The 27,220-nt window shown below is 40.6% G+C and overlaps 1 protein-coding gene across 1 annotated transcript in view; it reads right to left on the reverse strand.

Annotated features, from left to right (window-relative positions):
• Positions 1 to 26,557, reverse strand: part of GFRAL (GDNF family receptor alpha like) — a 122,659-nt gene extending 96,102 nt beyond the window's left edge. Inside the window, exons 1-2 of the mRNA XM_075338450.1 lie at positions 26,479 to 26,557; positions 1,011 to 1,163 (exon numbers count right to left, since the gene is read on the reverse strand). Of these exons, the coding sequence (XP_075194565.1) occupies positions 1,011 to 1,163; positions 26,479 to 26,539 (214 nt within the window). The 5' untranslated portion in view covers positions 26,540 to 26,557. The remainder of the gene's footprint in view (positions 1 to 1,010; positions 1,164 to 26,478) is intronic.
• Positions 26,558 to 27,220: the final 663 nt, after the last annotated feature.

Genomic DNA, 27,220 nt, shown 5'->3' on the forward strand with positions numbered 1-27,220 from the left:
ACCGCTCATCTCCGCTCCTCCTCTGCTATTGGACGGCTGCAGGGAAGGTAAGTCCGTGTGACGGGTGTTAGTGATGTTGTTCGCCACGGGCAGCGATTTGCCTGTGTTGCACAACCGACGGGGGCGGGTACGCCCGCTAGTAATATCGGTACCGATATTGCAGCGTGTAAAGTACCCTTTAGTGTGTAGATCAGGAGGGAATATGAGGACCGAAGCCTGACATGTAACTAAGGATATGGGCCTGTCTACAAGATTCGTGGTATTTCCTTTTAAGAATCCTATGGGGCAAATGTGGCTGTGGTTTCCATGTGAAGTCCTGTAGTGCACTACTAGCAAGCGTGTGCTCTGTGTTGCACTATTTTTGGGTGTATATGCTTCTTGCAGGTGGATGCCCAGACGTAGTCCGCTGCGTCCAAGCATCCTCCTGCAGAAAGCGTATAGACCCGAAAATGGAGCAAGACAGAGCACACGCTTGCTCAGTCTGCTCCATTATACTCAATGGCCCTGTCGGCGCAAATGTCCAAAACACCTTTGTGGGGGGAGGGGCGGTATTTCGGACATATGCCCTGATGGAGCCACTGAAAAGCAATGGGAAAGGAGCCTAACTCAATGTTACCTAGTTACAGTACATCAACATTGAACACCATAAAGCATATTTCAGATGAGCTGTCAGCCTTCCAGACACAAATGCTTTAGCAAATAGCTGCATTTCCCATAAAATCCCTTTTTGGGAGCTTTGCAATTGAGGTGTGCCCTTATCCACACTGACACTATCCCATCAGGCCTATTTAGGTGGACAACTTATAAGGGTAATACCTAATTATCAATCCACTTATATATTTCTAAAATTAATATCAGAAGAACAGCCCAACATTTAGTTCAAAAATAGCTCCATAATTCCTTAGCTGACAATACCAAGGAATTATCTCGTGAAATAGACGTGATAGTAGAGGTGGCAGATTACCTTTCACAAAAAACAAGCAACAAAAAGATAAACAAATGCTTCTTACCACTTTTGGGATTGCAATTCTTTCCCAGTAACTTTTTTACAGTGCAGTAAATATTATCCGTGCAAGTACAAGCTTTGAAATCTGGGTATCTTTGAGTGAAGTAAAAGATTGTCATATTGCAATTCATTAAGTTTTTTAGTTGACAGTTGACACCTAAAACAGAGTAAAGGTTTTTTTTTAATTACTGCATTAATTGAAACACATATTGTAATCAGATGCTCGTTAAGCACAGAAAAGATATAAATTAGGGAAAAAAAATCATTTTTTTAAGACACTGGGGAAAATTATAAAACTAAAATAAAAAACTGTTGATTTTCTGCACAACTCTGGAGCAGTTTAAATAAATAGCTCACATTTTAGATGGCCATTAACCCCTTCACCCCTGGGCGATTCTCCATTTTTACTTTTTTTTGCACCTCTTCTTCCGAGATCCGTCATTTTTTTTATTTTTCTGTCAATCTTGCCATATGAGGGCTTATTTTTTGCGGTATGAGTTGTACTTTTAAATAAAACAATGTGTTTTACCATATATTGTAGTGAAAAATGGCAAAAAGTGCGGAAAAATTGCAAAAAAAGTGCAATCACACAATTTTTGGGGGGATATTTTAATCACTTTGTTCTCTATATGGTAAAACTCATGTGTTGGTGTGATGCCGCAGGTTGGTGTGAGATCATAGACACCAAACATGTATAGGTTTACTCTTATCTAAGGGGTTAAAAATAATTCATAATGTGTCCAAAAAAAGTAGCACACTTTTTGCGCCATTTCCAAAAACCATAGCGTTCTTATTTTTCAGGATCTGGGGCTCAGTGATGGCTTATTTTTTGTGTCCCAAGCCGACATTTTTAACGGTACTATTTTTGCTCCAATGCTACATACAGTTTCATTGCCTGTTATTGCATTTTGCGCAAAATTTGTGGCGAACAAAAAATGTAATTTTTGCGGATATGCAGTTTACTGATCAGATTAATTGATTTTATATTTTGATAGCTGGGGTGGGTCTGAACACGGCAATGCCCAATATGTGTATATTTTTTTTATTTTTTAACCCTTTAGTTTTCAAATCGGGCGACTGAGGGGTGATTTCAACTTTTGTGTTTTTTTATTTTCTTTTACTTTTTAAACTTTTTTTAAGCTTTTCTTTATTTTACTAGTCCCAATAGGGGACTATAAGGATCAGCAGTCAGATCGTCAATATCACAGTTGTTTCCATTTTTTATTTTTTTTATGACCACAAAGAATTATTACATACATTTAGAAACTTGTTCTTAATTCTGTAAACATTTTTTATGGATGGTCAATAAGATCAATTTAGATTGACAGTGCCATTTTATTTATCTATTTTTTTACCAATTAATTTTTATTTATGTATTTTTAATTTATTTTACACATTATGTCTACCATAAGCTGATAAAAGTCTTTTGGGGGGCATTTAAATATTTTTTATTATTTTTTTATTTCTATCTTATTTAGGCTGGATTCACACGATGGTATGGCATCTCATGCGAGTGCATCGGATGCGCTATGCTAATGACCCTCGGCTCCTGATGTGCTGCAAGTCTAAACCGAGTGTCATGCAACTGTGATCTGATCCTGTGATCAGATCACAGCTGCAGAGGAAAGGGAAGGAGCTGCTAAGGAGAGGGCGGGATGAGCAAATGCTAAAATATTCAGGTTCAGATTATTTGTACCAAATACCTAGTACTATTCCAGTTTTCATCACGAATAATGAACCTAATGCACGTTAACGGGGAACCCAAGCATTTTTCTGGGGAAACTTTAAGAAAAATGCTCAAGTTCCCCATTGATTTGCATTAGGTTTGTTTGTTGTTTGTGATGAATATTGGAATAGTACTAGGTATTCGGAACGAATAACCTGAACCCAAATATTTAGTATTCACTCATAACTAATTTTAACCCTTTGGGGAACCTCTCTATATATTAGCTGGCTGGTCATCAGTCTATTTATTGGGTTTTGCTATTTGCAAAACAACCTGTCTGCATTAAAATCTTTGATGAGCAATCTAGCTACATTTAAGGCCTGTTTCATACGTCAGTGATTCTGGTACGTTTGTGCTTTTTTTTTCTACGTACCAGAATCACTGACATGCGCAGACCCATTATAATCAATGGGTCTCCGCACACATCAGTGATTTTTCACTGACCTTGTCAACGTGCGGCGTACCCGCGTGTCCGTGATTGCCGCACGGAGACATGTCCATTTTTTTCTGGCATCACTAATGTCCCACGGACCACGCAGTGGTGTGATCCATGAAACACGTGCCAGAAAAAAACGTGCATATAAAATAAAAATCATTTTTACTCACCCGGCTTCAGCCGCGCTCTCTGCAGCCTGTTCTGCCTGCTGCTTCTGAGCCGACTCATTACTGTGGTGCATATTCATGAATGCACGACACAGCCGACCCGTAAGCAGCTGCTGCGGGGGTCAGCGCTGGCCGGATGCTGCACCGCGGGAGCCTTCAGCACCATGGAGAGCGGGAGCGGGCACAGGTGACTTAATGTCTATGTGCAATCACGGACCACGGAGAACGGAGCCCGGATTGCACATAGACAACCCACGCGTGCCGTGAATCACGGCACACAGAGGGACATGTGCGTCTTTTACACGTCAGTGAAGAATGTCTGTGTTTTTCACTGACGTGTGAAACAGGCCTTAGATAGCTGTTCATTATTACATTTATATTAGTTGATCATATTTATTTCTCATATGATTAACATATTATATTGTTGGGCTTATATGTCACAGATTTTTTGTGTTTTTTATGCTCTGGTACTTAATAGACTCAAAAGCCATTTGTTACATTTCCTATAATGTTAACTCTGTATGTATGCACAATCTTCATCTCCTTCTGTTGTGCTCTGCCCTTTGCATTTTCACTTTCTCACCTTGTATTTTAATATTAATTCAATAAAGATTTATGCACCATATTCTTTTGTAAATAGGTTAATCATCTACTGTACATCCGTAAACATACTGTGAGCAAGGACAAAGAAGTAAGAAAGCACATTATCTGACATGTTTAATAACAGGTGTACCAATAGGCAGATATAAATATGTATATGTGTATATATATATATATATATATATATATATATAGATATATATTCTAGAAATAGGCGTGATGCTATCGCATCGGGAGTGCGGTGAAATGAACTTCTGTCTATGCTTAGTGGTGCTGACAGGAACAGTGGACATGTGTCACACTGTTTCCACTTTCCAACATATCTGTTGTATGTCATCCCTCCACATTTGTGTATTGTGTGTGTGCTGGGGGCATACAGATATGGTGGGGGGGCTGGAAGCATACAGATATGGTGAGGGGGGCTGGAGGCATACAGTTATGGTGACATACAGATCTGGTGGGGGGCCTGGGGGCATACAGATCTGGTGGGGGGACTGGGGGCATACAGATCTGGTGGGGGGGCTGGGGACATGCAGATCTGGTGGGGGGTGCTGGGGGCATACAGATCTGGTGGGGGGGAAACAGATCTTGGTGGGGGGTCGGGGGCATACAGATCTGGTGGTGGGGATGATGTCCCCTGCTGTAATGTCCCCATTGTATAGTAATGTCCCTTGCCATAATGTCCCAATTGTATAGTATGGTGCCCTGCAGTAATGAGCTCATTGTTTAGTAATGTGCTCCTGCTGGTTTCCTTCTGTCCCCTATTATGCCATTGTTTACACACAATAAAAGCTATTCTCACCTCTCCTCCATTCCCATGGTGCCTCCAGCTGCTTTTTGCAGTCCGCAGTCACACAGATGCCTCCATAATAGCATCCAGTGTACGGAGCGGCCGCTGCAGGATGTTGTCATGGATTTACTGCATTTGATGCTTTACGGTGCCACAAAGCATTCAAGTGCAATAATGCGCTGACAGTAGAAGCGGCGGCCCCGGACAGGTGAGTATACAGTAGTTTGTGTGTGTGTGAGTGTGTGTGAGTCAAGACATAGAGTATGTGTTCGGTGTAACCATGTGTGTCTGCTATGTGTGTATATGTGCTCATGTGTGTGCGTGCGTGCAGTGAGGGCCTGAAAGCTGGAGCATTGTTCGAACTACGCCTGCGCAACTGACAGTGCCGCGGTGCATGCCGTAATAGGACAACAGACAAAACTGGAGATTATGTATGCAGATATCTGTGTGTGTGTGTGTGTGTGTGTGTGTGTGTACGTGTATATATATATATATATATATATATATATATATACATATATGTGTGTGTATGTATAATGAGCTGTCTAGATTGGAGTTTTTTTTGTGGTCCTCACTCCAGCACTGAACTGTGTAGAATGGAGGCTGCTGGGATATCATCAAAAATCCACTCCAATCTAGATGCAACCATGTGCTCACAGGACCTGTGTGATGTCACCGTCATGTGATCAGTCACACGATCAGAAGTTGCTCCTCCAGGGGACTCTGCTCTGTGTCTGCCGGACTATGCTGTGCGGGAGTATGAAACGGAGCCGCGTGTATAATGTGCGGGGGGCGGAGCCGCATGTGGAGCTGTAGGTGATGTGTGTAACTTACACAGGTGCAGTTTGAAAACTGCGGCTGCATAACGAACAATGCCGCGGTGCATGACGGAATAGAGGAACAGATAAAACTGGTGATTATGTAAGTATATATGTATATATATGATACATAAATATATATATATATATATATATATATATATATATATATATATATATACATACACATACAATCATGGATCATGGTCAAAAGTGTTGGAACTCTTGAGATTGCTTCAGAAAATGAAGTATTTTTCACAGAAAATTATTTCAGCTACATGTTTTGTTATACACATATTTGTTTCCTTTCTGTGTATTGGAACAACACAAAACAACTGATTAAAAAGGCCAAATTGGATAGAATTTCACACAAAACTACAAAAATAGGCAGGGTAAAATTGTTGGCACCCTCAAATTATTATTTGATTGCATACCCTGTAAAATAAATAACTGCAATCAACCGCTTCCTATAACTATCGACAAGCTTCTTGAATTAACAAAGCAGATAGCTTTTGCTACTTAGTCCCTTTGCGCACGCTGTGGATATACGAGGATTTTGCCCCAGATTTGCCGTGGAATTGTTGCAGAAAATGTGTCTAACATTGCTGCAGTCATTCCCCAGCAAATCCTATGGGTTTCAAAAAATGCTGTGCGCACACTGCAGTTTTTTTATACCTGCGGATTTACCCGCGGATTTTCCACTGCGGAATAAATGAGCATGTCACTTCTTTTACGCAGGTACCTGCGTTTTTTACTATAGATAATGGAAAAAAGTGCGGGGACCAATTTGCACAAACTGTGGCAAATCGTGGCAAAAATGCGGGTGCGGTTTTACCGCGGTTTTTACCGCGGGTGCAGATTCTTTCAGAGGGTCCGTTTTTTTCTTTAGAAAAAGGCACTTTCTAGTGCGCACATAGCCTTATACGGGAATTCACTTTTGCATCACAAAGTTGAAACTTGACTACCATGATAGGGAAATCATATAAACCTATAGTTTGGGTGCAAATTAGGAGATCAGTACAAGAGTTGGGTTCATCTGTAATACTCCCAAGACCATATAAAGAACTACTGCCAGTTTCAAAAGCACCAGAAATATTTTCAGTCAAGTGAAGGGAGGAAGAAGAGGGTACTTGATGTCATGAAGCATCTTCCTCTCATGACCCAGACTTTCTGTCAGCAACCTCAACTTAATCACACCTTATAACCAAAAGTAAACTGAACGCTCTTGTTAGAGATTTGTATCTGACTTAGGGCTCGTGTGCACGTTGCATTTTTTATGCGTTTCTGTAGCGTTTTGAGCTGCAGCATCACATTGTTAAAATGCATGCATTCTGCTTCCCCAGCAAAGTCTATGAGAATCATGCAAAATCCGTGCGCACAATGCTTTTTTAAATGCAGCGCTTTGATTGTCAAAAATTTGACAAAATCTTTGCGTTTAAAAAAGCAGCATGTCAATTCTTTTGTCCGTTTTGGCAGCGTTCTACACCCATTGAAATCAATGAGTTGTAGAAAAACGCTACCAAAATGCTAAGCAGTGTGTTTGCACTGCATTTTTGTTGCGATCCGCATGTTTATTTGACATAACAGATGCAGTTCTTTCAGTCTCTCTCTCTTCTCTCTCTGTCCATGTCGGTCTCTCCCTCCCACCCCATCTCTCATACTCACCGATCCATGATCACCGGTGTGGCGCTGCACGGCGTTCACACTGTGGCGGCTTCTCCTCTTTTGAAAATTCCACCCGCTCATTAATCCATCTCGTATTCCCTTCTTCCCCCACCCACCGGCGCCTATGATTGGTTTCAGTCAGACACGCCCCCACACTGAGTGACAGCTGTCTCACTGCAACCAATCACAGCCGCCGGTGGGCGTGTCTATATCGAGCAGTAAAAAAATGAATAAATAAATTAAAAAACAATGACGTGCAGCCCCCCCCTTTCAATTTGGATACCAGCCAGGTTAAAGCCACATGGCTGAAGGCTGGTATTCTCAGGATGGGGAGCTCCACGTTATGGGGAGCCCCCAGCCTAAAAATATCAGCCAGCAGCCGCCCAGAACTGCCGCATCCATTAGATGCGACAGTCCTGGGACTCTACCCGGCTCATCCCGAATTGCCCTGGTGCAGTGGCAAATGGGGTAATAAGGAGTTAATGGCAACAGCTCATAGCTAAATTCTAGGTTAATCATGGCAGCCATCTCCCCGAGATAGTTTCCATGATTAACCTGTAAGTTAAAGAAAATAAACACACACATCCAAAAAAATCCTTTATTTGTAATGAAAGACAAAAAAACACCCTCTTTCACCACTTTATTAACCCCTCAAAAACACCTCCAGGTCCGACGTAATCCACACAAGGTCCCACGACGCTTTCAGCTCTGCTACATTGGAAGCTGACAGGAGCGGCAGTAGAACACCGCTGCTCCTGTTAGCTCCATGCAGCAACTGAAGTGAGTCGTGCGATCAGCTGTGCTGTCACTGAGGTTACTTGCGGTCACCGCTCTCAGGTGGAGGACTGTAGCTGTGGCTGCGAGTAACCTGAGTGAAAGCACAGCTGATTGCGCGGCTCACTGCAGTCACTCAGGGGATTTGCAATCACAGGTGAGTCCTTGACGTGTGACCGTAAATCAAGCTACGGCACAGAGAGAGAGAGCCGCGCAATGACAGTGAACCTGGATGAAGCACTGAAGTCACTGCTGCAGACTCCTGTGTCCTGGCACTGACCTCGGAGGTTCATCTGAGTTCATGACAGTACACAGAGACAGAGCCGCGGGATAACAATGAAGTCGGGTGCAGTTCATCCGAGTTCATTCTCATCGCCCAGCTCTGTCTGTGTCTTCTGTCAGTGGGCATGTAGCAGAGCTGAATTGCCTGGGAACCGCACTGAAAAAAATGCATCCAAAATGCATGGAAAATGCATGCAAAATGCATCCAAAATACATGCGTTTTGGATGCATTCTTTTTGTCAATACGCAGCGTCAAGTCTACCAGAGGGTGAATTTATTTCTGCACTGGCCAGGATGCAACATGCGCATGAGCCCTAAGAGTAAGGCTATGTGCGCACATTGCATAGTGTCCATGCTGAAAAATCTGCAGCGATTTGGCAGCACATGTGCGCTTCAAATCGCTTCAGAAACACTGCGTAATGGATGCATAGTGTCTGCCGAATAGATGCTGATTTCATGCGCTCTGGATGCTGCCTCTCCCATAGACAGAGTGGGAGCAGCATCCAAGGCACACGAAAGAAGTGACATGTTACTTTTTTGAGCGCAGCGATTTGTATCAAAATTTCAGCATAAAATTGCTGCGCTCTCAATCACAACGTGCGGAGGGATTATGCACAATCTTCATAGAGTGTGCAGGGGACGCAGGATGCATGCGTTTATGTTGCAGTGCACTATGCAGTGAAAGTGCATGAAATTACACACATAGCCTAAAGGGTGCTTTACATTACACGCTGCGCTAACGATATATCATCGGGGTCACGGTGTTTGTGACACACATCCGGCGTCGTTAGCGACATCGCAGCATGTAACACCTCTGAGCGACCTTAAACGATCACAAAAGAGGTAAAAATCGTTGGTATTGATGAGTTCGATCCAACACCAAAAATCGTTGACAGGTGAGTAGCAAGGTTGTTTGTCGTTGCTGCGGCAGCACACATCGCTATGTGTGACACCGCAGGAACGAGGAAACTCACTGTACCTGCGTCCCGCCGGCAATGAGGAAGGAAGAAGGTGGGCAGGATGTTTTGCCCGCTCATCTCCGCCCCTCCTCTGCTATTGGGCGGCCACTTAGTGACGTCGCTATGACGCCGAACGAACCACCCCCTTAGAAAGGAGGTGGTTCGCCGGTCACAGCGACATCGCTAGGCAGGTAAGTATGTGTGACGGGTGTAAGCGATGTTGTGCGCCGCAGGCAACGATTTGCCCGTGTCACACAAACGACTGGGGCGGGTACGCTCGCTAGCGATATCGGTACCGATATCGCAGCATGTAAAGTACCCTTAAGACTGAGCTCTTAGGTTCCAGGCCATAATAGTGGAATCTCCGAGCAGGCAATGTTCTGATCTCTTTGTTCTACAATTGTGATAAATATCTTGTCTAGCACTTTTTCATGGAGGGCAATCTTATGGCATGCAACAACATCAACAGTTTAATGGGAGCTGTGAAGAAAAATCATAATCCCGCGTAATGGAGGCTTTTCATTAAATTATCCAAAACAAGCCAAAAAGCCAACTTGCTGCATAATGGATGATGTTTCTCTGATCATTGGACAGTATTTCCTTTTTTTTTCCCTTCTTTTAAAAGATATTCTGTCTGGTAATCAAGGAATATATTTTTACATTTAACCAGCAGGGCGGGTACCGCAGAACGTCAGTCATAGAAGAAGAAAAACAAATGCCATAGAGAAGTTCAGGTTTTTGCTGTATTCTGCAAGCAGCATGATGTAGGGACAGAGAACCTGATTCCAGCGATGTGTCACTTACTGAGCTGCATGAGGTCATTTTATTAAATTCACTGTTCTCTCTGCTGCAGATGTACCAGTTTTCTGAATGCGGAGCTCTGTACAATTGTACATATACGACTGATTAAAAAGCTTTCTGTGTGCACTGTAAATTAAAAGCAGGTGGTGATGGGGTTACATACATCAGGAGAACTACATGATTTTAAATTAACTTTTATCTCATTTGAAAATTAGAGCACGTTGAACACTTTCTTTGATGTATGATATTTGTCAATCCATATTGCTGCTCATGTGCACTGACACGTGCAGCACAGCAGCGCACACACAGTGTCAGTGTTTAAGCGCTCTGAACCCTGGCTTCTCTCTGAACCTGGTTGGTCACTGCACTCATCGGTGTATCAGTTTAGTGAGCGGTGACCAAAGACAGGACACCGGAATCAGTGCACATCTGCATCTAGACTGCCCGCCCATACTTACAATGCATGCGGACCCCTGGTGTCAATGTGTACGTGCAGGAATGGTTAATGAATAGGATGATCAAGTACCTCAAATATTCGGCTTCGCGAGTATCCGACAAATAGGTCACCGCTATGCGAATATTCGATGCGCAATGTAAGTCTATGGGAAGCCCGAATAGTTGTTCTTTGGGCTTCCCTTAGACTTCCATTGCGCATCGAATATTCGCGAATAGTCGAATAGCAGCAACGTATTTGGCAAATATTTACGAAGCCGGATATTTCAGGTATTCGATCATCGCTATTAATGAATTTGGGTGATGTTGAATAGTTGGCATTGTCAATCAAGATCAAGGCAAATTATCCATCAGCAAATTAGAGGGTGTAATGATACACTGAGGCCTTGTTTATGGAATTAATGCACAGAAGTGTTTTCTTTGCATATAAACCAAAAGTCAAATTATTTGTCACTAATACATCAAAATGTGCACTGCTATGATTTTTATAAGGACTAAAGGCCACTTTACACGCAGCAACATCGCTAGCGATGTCGCTGCCGATCGCACCATCCCCCGTCGGTTGTGCGTCATGGGCAAACAATATCGTTGGTCCCCGTCACACATACTTACCTAGCGACGTCGCTGTGGCCGGCGAACTGCCTCCTTTTAAGGGGGCAGTTCGTGCGGCGTCACAGCAACGTCACATGGCAGCCGTCCAAAAGAAGCGGGGGGCAGAGAGCAGCCGAAAGAAAGACGATGCAGGTACGGTGTTGTTCCTCGTTCCTGGGGTGTCACACGTAGCGATGTGTGCTGCCTCAGGAACGACAAACAACCTGCGTCATGCAACAGCAACGATATTTGGGATTAGAACGACGTATCAGCGATCAACGATTAGGTGAGTAATTTTGATCGCTAGCCGTCATTTGTACGTTTCACACGTAATGACGTTGCTAACGAGGCCGGATGTGCGTTACGAATTCCGTGACCCCAACGACATCTTGTTAGCGATGTCGTGCGTGTAAAGCCCCCTTTAGTCCTCTAACTAAATATTTAAGTAGCTTCTTTTGATTTTTGGAGATGACAGACTCCTTTGAAGGCCAATTGTCAAATTTTGTTTGTAGTCTTCCTTTGTAGATGTGACATTCTGAAATAGATCATAGCCATTCGTAGCAGAATTTTCAACATGCAAATGATTCTTGATTTTATGATTTTACTTCTCTGAAAATATTTAATTTTTGAAACTTTTGGGCATGGTATGTTAACACAATGACTTTTCAAGAACATTACTGTGCAAATAGTGAAATACAAAGTAAACATAGACAACATAGTACAGATGCAGAATTAAAATTAGTAAGGTGTGGCTTTGGTTTATTTTATGATAGTTTAAATTTGTTTAAAATATTCAGTTTTAGTGACTTTTTATCATCTAAAGCAAAATTATATTTTGTTCTGCATGATAGAAACCATATGAAAATAGCAGTTTGTGTGCTTATTTCATGCAAATATTAATATGCTGTTGCTTTTTATTCTAACTATTGAAGCAGATTTCTATTATAAAGCTTTGAGGATCCAAATAAAAATAAGGATAATGGATGAACACCAATATTGTTCTCTACAGACAGCTGAATAAATATCAAAAGCAAACACCGATTATTGATAAAAAGGGATTGATGCCTGCGCTGAAGCATAAAATCAACAACACTCAGGCCTGGGTAGGACATTTATATTACAACATACACAAATAGTTTTAACATTTGTCATACTGAATGTATTAATACTATAAATTGGGCTTGCTGTGTATGTCATATACTCCCATAAAGAAGAGAAAATAATGCATTAAAGGATATAATTTTTTTTTTGTCTTACTATACAGTATAGCTAGAATTAAAAAAATATATATATAGCTAACCCCTTAATATGATGTGCTATATATATACGGCATGAGTCATCTCTCTGCCATTGATGCGGGCTCACGCTCCATCCGCAGCTGTTGACCTGTTAAATGTCAATCTTTGACAGCTGCATTTAAAGTGCGTTGATGGGGGGGCATGCTCTTGTGACCCCTCATCGGCGCGATCTTGAAACACTGACGTGTTGTCATGACAACTAGCAACAACAGAAAAAAATGTAACAAAAGGCAATCAAACCATTGAATAAATATAATATCAATAAAAACCACAACTCATGGTGCATAAAATCAATAATATTAATCAAACAGACCTATATAATCATGCTGTAAGGTCAGTTTTATGGTAAAAAAAAAACACTGAAAAAAACAAATGCAGATTTACCCTTTTTTTGCTATTTTGCCATACTTGAAATTTTTTTCCCACTTAGCATTACATCCAGTAGCGTAGCTAGCGGGAGGGGGGGCAGAGGGTGCGGTCGCCTCGGGCCCAGTGCTCAGAGGGGGTCCACTCGGAGCTACAATACTATGACCTGTATCAGTGACACTGCACCTTTAAATACAGTGGCTTGGCCGTGTCACGAGGTTTAGGTCTAATCACACAGCGCACTGTTTGCAGAGGATTCCCTGCTGATGTTTCTCCAGGACCTGTGCGGTGCTCAGTGCCGGCTCTGCCTCCTTCTCCCTCCATTGTGTCTGTATGTGTGTGTGTGTGTGAGGGGGGATGGGGGCTATATATTATAAAAGCCTGATAACATCATGTATATACTGAGGGGGATGTGTGTGTTTGTGGGGGGGAATGGGGGCTGTATATTATAAAGGCCTGATAACATCATGTATGTATTGAGGGGCTGTGTGTGTGCGGCGGAGGGGAGCAGTATATTATAAAGGCCTGATAACATCATGTATGTACTGAGGGGATGTGTGTGTGTGTGGTGGGGAGGGGAGCTGTATATTATAAAGGCCTGATAACATCATGTATGTACTGAAGGGATGTGTGTGTGGGGGGGAGCTGTATAATATAAAGGCCTGATTACATGTATATACTGGCATGTGTGTGTGGGCAAGGGGGCTATATATTATAAGGGCCTGATAACATGTAGTGTGGGCCAATCATACTGTGTATAGGGGAAATGTGGACCCATCATACTGTGTATAGCAGAGCTGTGGGCCTATCATACTGTGTATAAGGATGAGGTGGGCCTATCATACTATGTATATGGTATGTGTGGGCCTATTATACTGTGTCTAGGGGACGTATGGGCCTATCATACTGTGTATAGTGGAGCTGTGGGTCCATTATACTGTGTATAGGGTAGGTGTGGACCCATCATTATGTGTATAGGGAAGTTTGGGCCTATCATACTGTGTATAGCAGAGCTGGGTCCTATCATGCTGTGTATAGGGGAGGTGTAGAGGCATCATACTGTGTATAGGGGAGCTGTGGGCCTATCATACTGTGTATAGGGGAGTGGTGGGCCCATTATACTGTGTATAGAGGAGCTGAGGGCTCATTATACCTTGTATAGGGGAGTTGTGGGCCCATTATAATGTGTATAGGGGAGTTGTGGTCCCATTATAATTTATATATGGGAGCTGTGGAACCATTTTACTGTGTATAGAGGAGCTGTGGGCCCCTTATACTGTGTATAGGGGAGTTATGGGCCCATTAGACTGTGTATAGGGGAGGTGTCCATTAACCTTTGTCAGGCTGCATAATTTTGCCAATATTTCTCGACCCCTTATCTCGGAAGGGGGTGGAGATATTTTATTGAAATTTGGCCAATATATTCTGGACCAAAACTGCTGAGATGTCACGAAAATTCAGCCCTCTACGGCTCTTCGAAAAAAAAATTATTGCAATTTAAAAAGGGAATAGTTACAATTGTACCTATTCAGCCGGACGAAGGTTAAACTGTATAGCGAGCTGTGGGCCCATCATACTGTGTATAGAAGAGATGTGGGCCTATCATACTGTGTATAGGGGAGCTGTGGGCTCATTATAATGTATATAGGGGGCTGTGGGCTCAATACACTGTATAGGGGAAGTGTGGGCTCATTACACTGTATAGGGAGCTGTGGACCCATTACACTGCGTATAGGGGAGCTGTGGGGTCATTATAATGTATATAGGGAGCTGTGGGCTCATTACACTGTATAGGGAGCTGTGGGCCCATTACACTGTGTATAGGGAGCTGTGGGGACATCATACAGTGTATAGAGAACTATGGGAACATCATACTCTGTATAGAGAGCGATGGAGCTCATCATACTGTGTATAGGGAGCTGTACCTGGGAGACCCAGGAGACATTGTTAAATGTTAAGTAGTGGACACTTAAGAAGCATTATTGTTATAGGGGCACTCAGGGTATTGTGACCATCACAGGCAAACTGGGGGCATTATTACATTCCAGGGGCAAAATTTGGATGCCTTTCTAGGGTACTTACCAAGGGCAATAATAATTTTGAGAGGCCAATTTTACCATCTACCATGTCGGGGTTCAGCGGTCGCAATAATATGTGGGGAGGTAAGAGGAGCACATGCAGAAGGTGCAGTAATAGGGCCACATATAGCAGCAGTGGCTCAGTATTGGGGTATCAGGAGGATGAGGGGTTTGTACAAGTCAGGAATAGATGGGGTCAAGGCTGGAAATGTGTGAAGTCAGATTAGTCTTTGTTGTAATCTCTGCAGATGAGTCCTGGCTGGAGAAGTCGTCATGTCGGGCTGGGCAAGAAAAGATGAGAAAAGTGAATGACTCCATCAGAAAGAACATTAGCTGTAAGTCACCACCTATAACTGTACTATAATCTCTCACATGTACTGCAGGACTGATATCTACCGCTATATGGTCACCATATGGCAGTAATATCAGTGTTGGCCTTTGTGTAGATCTATGTTCAGTAACAGCGTGGTCATCTGCTGAGATTCCTTTATACCCATTATTAAGGAGTGCTACTATAGTTGTTACCTAGTTAGGGACCCATTCAGATGTTTTGCCCCCCCCCTCCACGAGCTGAACCACTAGCTACGCCACTGATTACATCATATAATAAAATGAATGCTGTAATTTAAAAGTACAACTCATCTTGCAAAAAAACAAGCCCTTAAACCACTTTATCAATGAGAAAAGCAAAAAGTTATGGCTCTTCAATTATGGGGAGGAAAAAACAAAAGCGCAAAAAATGAAAACTCGCCCAATACTTAAGGAGTTAAAATTATTCTCCTGTTTTCCTTATTTAGCTTTTATGTTAACCTATCCATTTCCGTGGTAATAGGCAGTGACCCAAGTCTACATAGTTTAATCCTGCAGACTTGCAGTCTGATACTTTCTTCTGCTTGTCATCTAGTTTCTATTAACTTTCCTCTGCTAAAATTAGAGAACAGTTAAAAAGAAGTATGAATGCAGAATCAGGATACCTATTAGTTACAAACGCAAACTGGTAGATAATTTTAATTAGCATACAGTCATGCCCGGAAGTGTTGGCCTCCTTGAAATTGTTCCAGAAACTTAAGTATTTCTTCCAGAAAACACATTTATATTGTATATAAGTTAACACAAAACCCCATGGTTTCTTCTTCTACTTGTCCCCCTCATCCATTATACCAACTGGGTCACCATGCGGCTCTCGCTGAAAATTTTTAAAGAACCATGACGTGGCACTCAATAAATTTGGGAGGGCCATCAGGCGTACCTCTTATAAATTTTGCAGGGCCACTAGGTGGCCTCATTTATACATTTTGGAGGGCCATCAAGCGGCACTACCATGCTGTGGTACTCGGTCCCCAGCAGCCACAATTTTTCAGTTTGACTTCCCCGTCTTATACCAGCATGTGTCCCATAACATTGCTGTGCCCTTATCAATGCAATTACAGGGAAGAATCACTTTTTGACCAACTTGTGGACAATTGCTTGTGAAGCTTGTGGAGGCCAGGACTAAGTCAGACTCTAGGATGGCACATGTGCTACCGATGCAGAGGATTGCGGGCCCTAGTTCCATCAGGGTTTCCTCCATGGATCAGTGCAGAGGAAAATGGTAGAGGGCAGCTTTCTATGAGCAGCTAGGCCCCCCTCTTTGCTTCGACTCTATGGGTCCCATACACCAGTAAGGGCAGTGATGACCTGATGGCTGCCCTTGTTGGCAACCTTGAAATTTTTCCAGAAAGTTAAGTATTTATCAGAGAACATTATTACACTTTTTGTAATAAACATTTATTTCCTTTGTGTGTGTATTGGAACAACACAAAAAAAAAATATCTAAAAATGGAAATAGGACATAATTTCATACAAAACTCCAAAAAATGGGATAGATAAAGTTGTTGGCTCTTTAAACTTAATTTTTGGTTGCCCAGCTTTTGGAATAAATAATTGCAAGCAATCACTTCCTATGACCATCCATAAACTTCTTACAACACTCATCTGGAATTCTGGACCACTCTTCTTTTGCAAACTGCTCCAGGTCTCTCATATTTGAAAGGCACCTTCTCCCAACAGCAGTTTTAAAATATCTCCACAGGTGTTCAATGGGATTTAGATCCAGACTTATTGCTGGCTACTCCAGTACTCTCCAGCACTTTTGGTTTTAACTATATCTAAAAAGACACATATGCATGTTTTTCTCACTATCTGACATAAAATCAAAATAAACCTTTGCCATTTTAGATCAATAAGGATTACCAAAATTATTTATGTTTGCCAAATTCCAGAATAAGGAGAGAGAGAATATTTTAAGGCAGTTTTATTACTTTCTGCAAAGTCAAAACTTGGGTGCAATTTCTAGATAGCTGAAGGTGCCTCATTCAACTGTATAAACAATTATTCGCAAGTACAAACAAGATGGGAATGTCCAGCCATCATACCGCTCAGGAAGGAGACTTGTTCTGTGTTCCAGAGATGAACATGCTTTGTTGTCAGACAGGTGCATATCAACCCAAGAAAGAAAGCAAAAGACCTTGGGAAGAAGCTGGCAGAAGAAGATAAGACTATGTCATTATCCACATTGAAACAAGTACTGTATCAACATGAGCTGAAAAGCCACTCGCCAGTAAAGCTGGTGTCACACTAAGCGACAGCGACAACGACGTCGCTGTTACGTCACCATTTTTGGTGACGTAACAGCGACCTTGTAAGTCGCTGTTATGATCGCTGCTTAGCTGTCAAACACAGCAGAAGCAGCGATCATAACGTCGCTGTGCTACATGTGCAGAGAGCAGGGAGCCGCGCTTAGCGCTGGCTCCTTGCTCTCCTAGGTACAGTACACATCGGGTTAATTAACCCGATGTGTGCTGCAGCTACATGTCACAATGCAGAGAGCAAGGAGCCGCGCGCACTGCTTAGCGCTGGCTCCTTGCTCTCCTTGCTACAGTATACATCGGGTTAATTACCCGATGCATACTGCAGCCACATGTCACAGTGCAGGAGCCGGCACTGGCAGCAAGAGCGGAGGCCGGTAACCAGCGTAAACATCGGGTAACTAGGGAAAGGTCTTCCCTTGGTTACCCGATGTTTACGCTGGTTACAGCTTACCGCAGCTGCCAGTGCCGGCTCCTGATCGCTTCATTTCATCGCTCTCTCGCTGTCACACACAGCGATGTGTGTGTCACAGCGGGAGAGTGACGACCAAAAAATGAAGCTGGACATTCAGCAACGACCGGCGACCTCACAGCAGGGGCCAGGTCGTTGCTGGATGTCACACACAGCGACAGCGACGGGACGTCGCTGCAACGTCACAGAAAATGGTGACGTAGCAGCGACGTCGTTGTCGTCGTCGTTATGTGTGACACCAGCTTAAGAAACCATTAGTCAAAATCAAACATAAAAAGCCAGATTAGTGATTGCAAATGCACACAGGAAGAAAGAAATGTCCTGTTGTCTGACGAAACTAAAATTGAACTTTTTAGCCATAATTAGAGATGAGCGTACCTATTCGGCTTGCGTTTGCCAGTTTCAGATTCGGTACAAGCCTTGGCCCGTTCAATCGGGCTCGGCTTACGGAATACTTTGCTCAAACGGCCCCTGCCATGTCAAGTATTGGAATGGCTATGAGTGGTCATGAGTCTCCTTGCAACTTTAACTGCTCCTGTGGCTGTTCTTCAAGGGCCGCTTATTATCCCTGATCCATATACTGCTTTCGTTGCCCACTGGCGTCTCTGATTTGTATACTTTAATACATTTTAAGGGGTTTACAATAACAGGGGAGGGGGTAATTGAAGTTTTTAAAATGCATTCTTAAAAATATTGTTGAAATAACAAAGAAGGGGAAGAGGAAGGGAAGAAAGGGTAGGCTAAAAGTGGATGGGAAGGGGTATTGGAGGGGAAGTGGGAATGGAAGGAGTTAGGGAATATAAAGGGGGAGGAGAAAGGGAAGAAGGAAGACGTTGAGGCAATTCGTTAAGTTTCAAAGTCAAGCAAGATTATAAACTCATATTCATTTAGCACAGTATATGAACACATTCGGAAATAACATATTACATTTATATTATTTAGATAATGTCAAGGAACTAAGTCAAAACAAGGTTTGGCATGTATTTCTGGGACCAAAGAGACCATCTTATTTTATATCTTTGATAGTTTTTTTCTTTTAACGCAATATTATACTCATATAAATTATGAGCTGAAACCCTGTCCGTAACTTCTGAAATAGATGGTATTCTTTCTTCTCTCCAGTTGGCTGCTAATAAATTCTTAATAACTAAGAAAATGTGACAGACAATGTATCTATACTTTTTCTCATATTCTTCTAACCCTATGGAAAGAATAACCAATTCTGGAGTAAGATTTATATCTTTTGTAGTTAATTGCTTTAAGAGGTCTCTGACTTTCTTCCATAAGGGTTTAAGTAAAGGACATCCACAGAAAATGTGGATAAAGGATCCATTTTTCCCGCAACCTCTCCAACATAGTGGTGAGTTTTCAGCAGAAAGCACAACTTTAGAGGGGTATAGTACCATCTGGAATACACTTTATAATATGTCTCCTGAAGAGAAGCACAGGTTGCAGTTGCAGAAGTTGTTTCCAGAGCTTGTTTCCATGTACTTATAGGGAATTCCTTGGGCAAATCTTTCTCCCAATTATTTAGGTTTAGCTTTTTCTCAAATTCATAATCTTCATTTAGCAAGGAATATATATTACTGGTTTTCCAAATAATTTGGTTTAGTGGATTATTCAATAAATTTATTAGCGGTTTAGGAAGCTGAAATCTAGGTTTTTTGTTTGTAAGAAAATTTTCTATACGGTACCAATTTTTTTTCTCTTTATTTGGGATGTTGAATTTACTTTGTATGTTTTTGAAGGGCAAGATTTTGTTATTTTCTATTAGGTCAAGAAAATTGTTTATGTTGTATTGTTTCCATTTTATTATGTTCATTTTGGGAGTCAGAAATTGTATTGTTTCAATTGGGCAACATTTAATATACTCCAAAGGTACATTATCTTTCATCAATGTTTTTAATAGGGATTTCCATGCCCATAGTTCTGCTTTACTTGTTTGAAATTTAGTTAATGTTTTTTGTGTGTTTAAAAGTTGGGCCAAAATGATATCTGATTTGGGAATGTTTCGATTATAATGTTTTTCTATATGTACCCAACTATTTTTAAATTCTGTATTTAGACTATTTTGGGTCTGTTGGATGAGACTAGTTAAATAATAAGCGTAAATATTCGGTAAACCTAGGCCACCATTCCTCCATTCCATTCCTGGAATCGTTTTGTAAACAGGAATGGTCAAATATACCTTCATCCAGGATAAAGGAACTCATTAAAAGCTACAGGAAGTGACTAGAGGCTGTTATTTTTGCAAAAGGAGGATCTACAAAATATTAATGTCACTTTTATGTTGAGGTGCCCATATTTTTGCACCGGTCAAATTTTGTTTAAATGCGGATTGCACATTTTCTGTTAGTACAATAAACCTCATTTCAATCCAGAAATATTACTGAGTCCATCAGTTATTAGATATATGAAACTGAAATAGCTGTTGTAAAAACCCAAAGTGTTATAAAGAAAAAAGGTTAACATTAATAGGGGTCCCCAAACTTTTTCATATGACTGTAGTTAGAATTTTAAAACTCTAGGTATTCCTCAAGTACGAGTCATTGTCGGTAATATCCAGTTGTTCATATAATTTTTTTGATAGGCATTTTGGTGTAACAATGCTATTTTGAGGAAACTACATCTGTACAGAATGGGGGCCTTTAAGGCCCATGCTATTTTATCATGTACTCAGCAGTGTTTGTGTCTCAAGTTAGTTTATTTGTAGTCAGGGTTGCTGGTTGAGGGGGCGGGGGATGGATAATGTAATGTGAAAATGTCATATGATTTTGAGAGGGAGTGATAAGGCCAAGACATTATCTCAGGTTCTTCCGAACACAGTAATGAGCTATGTAGAGAGTACTGAGGACAATATGCACTGTGAGCTAATTGCTGTAGGACCTGTGATGATATGATGTTGGGAGGATGTGTGACTCATTTTCTGTCTCTTTGTTTCTATAAGAAGCTTGGAAAGAGTAGAGCTTGTGAGCCACAATAATCAAGAGAATTGTACACCACCTAAAAGAAAGTGTAAAAGGTAAGAGCTGCTGAGGGTGAGAGTAGGAAGGGGACACTTTACCCTTACAGTGTGTCAAACACAAGCAAATAGTGGACAACCCTGATTGTGTTCATTGTTTTTTCTTTAGTTTGCTAACATCTAGTCAGCAATGGCACAGTCTTCCTCCAAGTGTCTGACTGACCAAGAGATTGAAGCAATTACAGTATGTTTCAAAGTGATGATGAAAGTGTACTATCTTTGTCCAATGAAGAGTACCTGCCACCAGCTAATCAAACATCCTCACCCAGTGATTCTTCTGATGATGAAGAAGTGGATCCAGTGGATCCTGAAGAAGTCATAAGTAGAACATCCAAAACAAATGTTTTTTAAGACAGTAATCCTTCATTAGTCCGACATACACTAATACATAATATTGTGAGATATGCTGAAGGAGCTGTGGGAATTACCAGGTACTTTTCCCCTAAAGACATATTCTGTACTTTTTTTCTGACGATATTGCAGAAAAGGTCCTTTTATGTTTAAACCTAGAAGGAAGACGTATCGTTACTGCAAAAAATAATCCTGGAAAAATATATCAAAAGAGGAACTTTATGCATATATTAGACTTTTACAGCTGGCAGGGAGTCAAAAATCGTATGATGTTCCAATCATAGAATTATTTCTGATTCACACTATAAAGTGACAATGGCAGTGGACAGATATGAGGAAATTAGAAGAAACATTCAATTTGATGATAAGCAAACTCGTGCAGCGAGGTTCCAAACAGACAAATTAGCCCCTATCAGTTATATCTGGAAAATATTTATCAAAAATTGCACCAAACTTTACAATCCTAGTACTAATGTTAAAGTAGATGAGCAACTTGTACCCCTCAGAGGATGTTGCAAGTTCATACAATACATGCCCAGTAAACCAGCCAAGTATGGAATAAAAATGTTTTGGATGTGTGACTCTGCTAATTATTATGGCATAAATTGGCTTATCTACTGTGGCAGTTTATGCACCAGAACAGAAATATCTAGGGTTTGAGATTGTGAAAAAACTTGCTGTACCAATATACAATTCAGGTAGAAACATTACTATGGTCAATTATTTTACCAATGTTGCACTGGACAATTTTCTGCTTATTACAAAGTTACATAGTTACATAGGTTGAAAAAAGACCTAGGTCCATCTAGTTCAACCTTCCTCCACCAATTCTACATTTTGTCCCTAAGTCACTTATAACCAACAATGTTGTGTGTACTGAGGAAATCATCCAGCCCTTTTTTAAAAGCTGTTATAGTGTCTGCCATTACTACCTCTTGTGGTAGGGCATTCCACAGTCTGACTGCTCTAACTGTAAAGAACCTTTTCCTATTTAGCTGCCGGAATTGCTTTTCTTCCATTTGCAGTGTATGCCCCCTGGTCCTTAGTACTGTCTTTGGAAGAAATAAGTCATGTGCCAGTCCTTTATATTGACCACACATGTATTTATACATATAAATGAGATCTCCTCTGAGACGTCTTTTTTCTAAGCTAAACATATCTATCTTTTTCAACCTGTTATCATATGGGAGGCCTTCCATTCCTTGTAGTAGTCTAGTTAGCCTACTTTGAACTGATTCTAACTTCTGTATGTTCTTCTTAAAATGTGGAGCCCAAAACTGGATCCCATATTCCAGATGTGGCCTTATAAGTGATTTATAGAGGGGTAACAATACGTTGAGATCCCGGGATCTAATCTCTCTTTTTATACACCCTACAATCTTATTTGCTTTAGCAGCTGCTGCTTGACATTGAGTGCTGCTGCTCAGCTTATTTGTAATGAGAATACCCAAGTCCTTCTCCTGTTCTGTAGTCCCGAGTTTACTTCCATTTAATGTATACGCAGTTATAGGATTACTCCATCCTAGGTGCATTACTTTACATTTATCAACACTAAATCTCATTTGCCAAGTATCTTCCCATTCTGACATCTTATCTAGATATTTTTGTAATATTGTACTATCAAGATCAGTTTTTAATGTCCTACATAGTTTGGGGTCATCAGCAAAGACTGACACTTTACTATCAATCCCATCCACAAGGTCATTAATAAAGAGATTAAAAAGAATTGGTCCTAGCACAGATCCTTTTGGTACCCCACTACTTACTATAGCCCATTTAGAGAATGTACCATTTATGACTACTCTTTTTTTCCTATCCTTTAGCCAATTCTTTACCCAGTTGCATATAGTTTCCCCTAGTCCTTGCTTCTGGAGCTTTAGTATAAGGCTATTATGTGGTACAGTATCAAATGCCTTTGCAAAGTCCAAATAAATGACATCAGCTGCATTACCGATATCCAGATTGGCACTTACCGCCTCATAGAACCCCAACAGGTTGGTTAGACATGACTTATCTTTCATGAATCCATGCTGTCTGTCAGTTATTATATTATTTTCTGCAATATATTTTTGCATGTCATCCCTTAAAATGCCCTCAAAAACTTTGCATATTACTGATGTCAGGTTTACTGGACGGTAGTTGCCTGGATCCACCCTCTGACCTTTCTTAAATATCGGTACCACATCAGCAATCCTCCAATCCTGAGTCACCAACCCTGTTACAAGCGAGTCTAAAAAGATGAGCTCAATTCCCTCAATATTCATGGATGAATGCCATCTGGCCCGGGGGATTTGTCAATGTTTAATTTACTCAGACGCAGGCGTACTTCTTCTTGTGTTAAATTAATTATATCTGGGGGTGAGCTTTGATTTTTCACTTGTCGAATTATCCCTGGAACAGTATGCTCCTTGGTGAACACTGATGAGAAGTGCCTGTTTAATATCTCAGTCTTTTGTTTATCCTCTAAAACTAACTAGCTATTATATTTTAAGGGGCCGGTACAATCCATTATTTTCCTTTTTGTATTAATGTATTTATAAAATATTTTGGGAGTTATTTTAATGTTCTTGGCGATTTTTGTTTTAGTAGCTAATTTTGCTTGCTTGATTTCTTTTTTGCATTTCCTATTGATATCTTTATACTTCTGAAATGCTATTTCTGTATTCTCAGCCTTTAAGATTTTAAACGCCTTTTGTTTTTGTTTTATTTTACTTTGTACAGTCTTATTTACTCATAGTGGTTTCTTTTTATTCCTGGACATTTTATTACCAGAGGGTATAAGTTTTTTACAGGACTCTAGTAGTATATCCTTAAACTTACCCCGTTTATCTTCGGTATCCCCAGTTACTATGACAATATCCCAATCTACACATTTAAGCTCTTCCCTTAATTTATTGAAATCAGCTTCCTAAAATTCCAGGTTTCAGCATGTCCTCTTTTAAATGTTCTATTGAATATTACGCTGAAGCTTACCATACTATGATCGCTATTGCCCAAGTACTCACGGACCTGAAGATCTGAAATTGTATCTGGTCTATTTGACAGGACCAGATCTAGCAAATTATCTCCCCTGATCGGTTCATCTACCATCTGAGAGAGGTAGTTGTCTTGAATTGTAGATAAGAATTCACAGCTTTTAGCACAACCAGAAGATTCTACGTCCCACTGAATGTCTGGATAGTTGAAATCCCCCATAATAAGAACCCAATTATTATTATTATTATTATTATTATTATTATTATTATTATTATTATTACTACTATTAGCTGCCTTTTCAATTTGTTCCAGCATTTCAAGCTTTATTTGTTCAGGTATGTTAGGAGGCTTATAGCAAACTTCAATTAGCATTTTTCCCCACCCCATGTACATTTACCAATACTGACTCTACATTGTTGCAGTTCCCCCCAATGTCATCATTAAACACAGGTTTTAGTTTAGATTTGATAAATATACACACCCCACCACCTCTTTTGTCTTTCCTGTCCTTCCTGAATGTAGTATAATCTTCTAAGTTTGTCACCCAGTCATGGCTTTCATCTAGCCAGGGTTCCGTAATGCCCACTACATCATAATCCATGGTTGACAAAAGAGTCTCCAATTCATTCCTTTTGTTTGCAAGACTTCTTGCATTTGCAAGTAGACATTTAATACTATTAACACAAATATTACGCCTAGCCTCCCTACATTCCTTGCATGTCCCAGCTCCCCCTAATCCTTTATTGACCCCTACTGTTTCACTGTCTCTATCTGCTCTATCTATCCCATTATTTGCTCCACTACCCTCCCTCCTCTAGATCCTAGTTTAAAAGCTCCTCCATCCATCTGACCATTTTCTCCCCCAGCACAGCTACACCCTCCCCATTGAGGTGCAGCCCGTCCTTACCATAGACCCTGTAGCCGACTGAAACGTTGGCCCAGTTCTCCATGCTTGAAAAAGCTGTTACACTTGTTGGTACTAGGAAGCCAAACGGATGAGAAATTCATCAAGCAATGAAACACAATCCACAGCGAGCACTTTATGAGAGTGTTTTTGGTTTCAACAACAAAGCAACACTGGTATCTTACAAAGCAAAGAAGGATAAGTCCGTTATATTACTCAGTACCATGCATCATGATTGCAGTATTGACAGCAATGACAGGAAATTGAAACCAGAAATCATACTGCATTACAATAAAACTAAAGGAAGTGTAGAAAAAATGGATGAAATGGTGTAAGAATATTCATGCAAGAGGCAAACAAGACGTAGGCCTGTAGTAATTTTTTCAAATATTCATTATTTATACAGAAACTCATCCAGAATTCCATGCAAGGAGGAAGGACTGGAGATGCCTATTCTCAAAGGATCTTTGCCATGAACTTGCAATGCCTCAAATGATGGAGTAAAGCAACATGAAATGCTTGCCAAAGCAACCTAAAGAAACGGTGGGGCGTACAGTTTTAGGATATTCCAGGGCCAAGAGAAAGAAAACAAAAGCATTGTTTCATTTGTCTAAGAAACTTAAAGAGGAAAACTGAGCGATATTGTACCACTTGTGGGGAAAATGTCTGTAAAGGACATTCTTCAGAAAAGATAACATGTAAAAATTGTTTGGAAGACAAATATAATTGAAAAGAAAAAGTTAGAAAAGAAATGTAGCTGCAGCTAGTTTACTCTAGATTTATATATCTTGTGTGTTTTTCATATCTTTGTTTGAAATTTGGAGAAAATTTTTTTTGTGTTTTCTGCAAAAAATTATAATTAAAATGTGCATTATTCATATCTTAATTTGCAATTTTGAAATAAACTTGTAAAAGTTATTTATATGAGTTTCTCCATATGATTTGCACGGGGGCCTAAAAGTGTAGTTTTGTGACGTCACGCATGCTAGGGTTACATGCTTGCTTTTAATATTGAAGTGGTAATAGTTTGTTTTGAATTGAGGCTGTGTATCACATCTGGCATCTGACCTATGTGAAGTGGGTTCACCATCTGAGCCTATACCACATACCCCAAACAACTACAAGATGAATATAACCATCATAAAGTGTAAAATGTTCAAAAATATGTTTTTTGAATGTGAAAGGAATCCAAACTACCAAACATTTTCCTGCAAAATTTTATGCCTTTCAATTAAGTTACTGCAAAAAATTGAAAGTTTTTTATTTCAAACATACTTGAATGGTTAATCATGTAAGACGCTTGTCACTTACTGTACCTGAAAGATCACACATCCGCTCTGTAGTATTCCAAAGTCCTGCACATTCATCTTCAGACATTCTGCATCTCTCTTTCAAGCTATGACAATTTATAGCTTGAGATCGTGGCAAGTATAAAATAATTAACCAAAGAGCTAAAACACAAAAAAAAACAACAATCAATTAACACCGATATATAACATTCAGATGCTTTGTTCTTTTTGTTTCATAAAGTATAATTAATGACACATAACAGTAGCATATCTTTAACTTAGGAATGATCAAAAACTAGAATTGCTATTTCAAGGTTTTAATCATGTTTTGGTTACTTTGAAATCACTACTGAGGATCTTTATTTGGGTAGAGTCACACTGGCGCATAACTCACACAAGTGCAATGCAAGAAAATCTCTTATTGCACCTAGCCCCATTTAATACAATGGTGCAGCTCAAATCTGTGAGTTTTTCCTTAGCACTAATCGAACTGAGGAAAAAAATGCAGCATGCTGAGATTGTTTGTGAGTCTCAGATCACTCGCACCCATACAAGTCTATGTGTGCGAGTGAAATATCGGACTGCACTCGGATGTCATCCGACTGCAGTGCGATACATGCACAGACTGACAATGGAGGAGATGCCATGCGCTAGTGTGACTCCAGCCTTAAATGTATAATGTTCTCAGTATACAGAATCAATCAGATACTTTATTTTAACTTTATTGAAAATATTCTGAATTGTGAGGACATGGTTTCTGCCAATTTCA

Source organism: Anomaloglossus baeobatrachus, chromosome 3 (assembly GCF_048569485.1).
Source record: "Anomaloglossus baeobatrachus isolate aAnoBae1 chromosome 3, aAnoBae1.hap1, whole genome shotgun sequence".
Lineage (NCBI taxonomy): Eukaryota > Metazoa > Chordata > Amphibia > Anura > Aromobatidae > Anomaloglossus > Anomaloglossus baeobatrachus.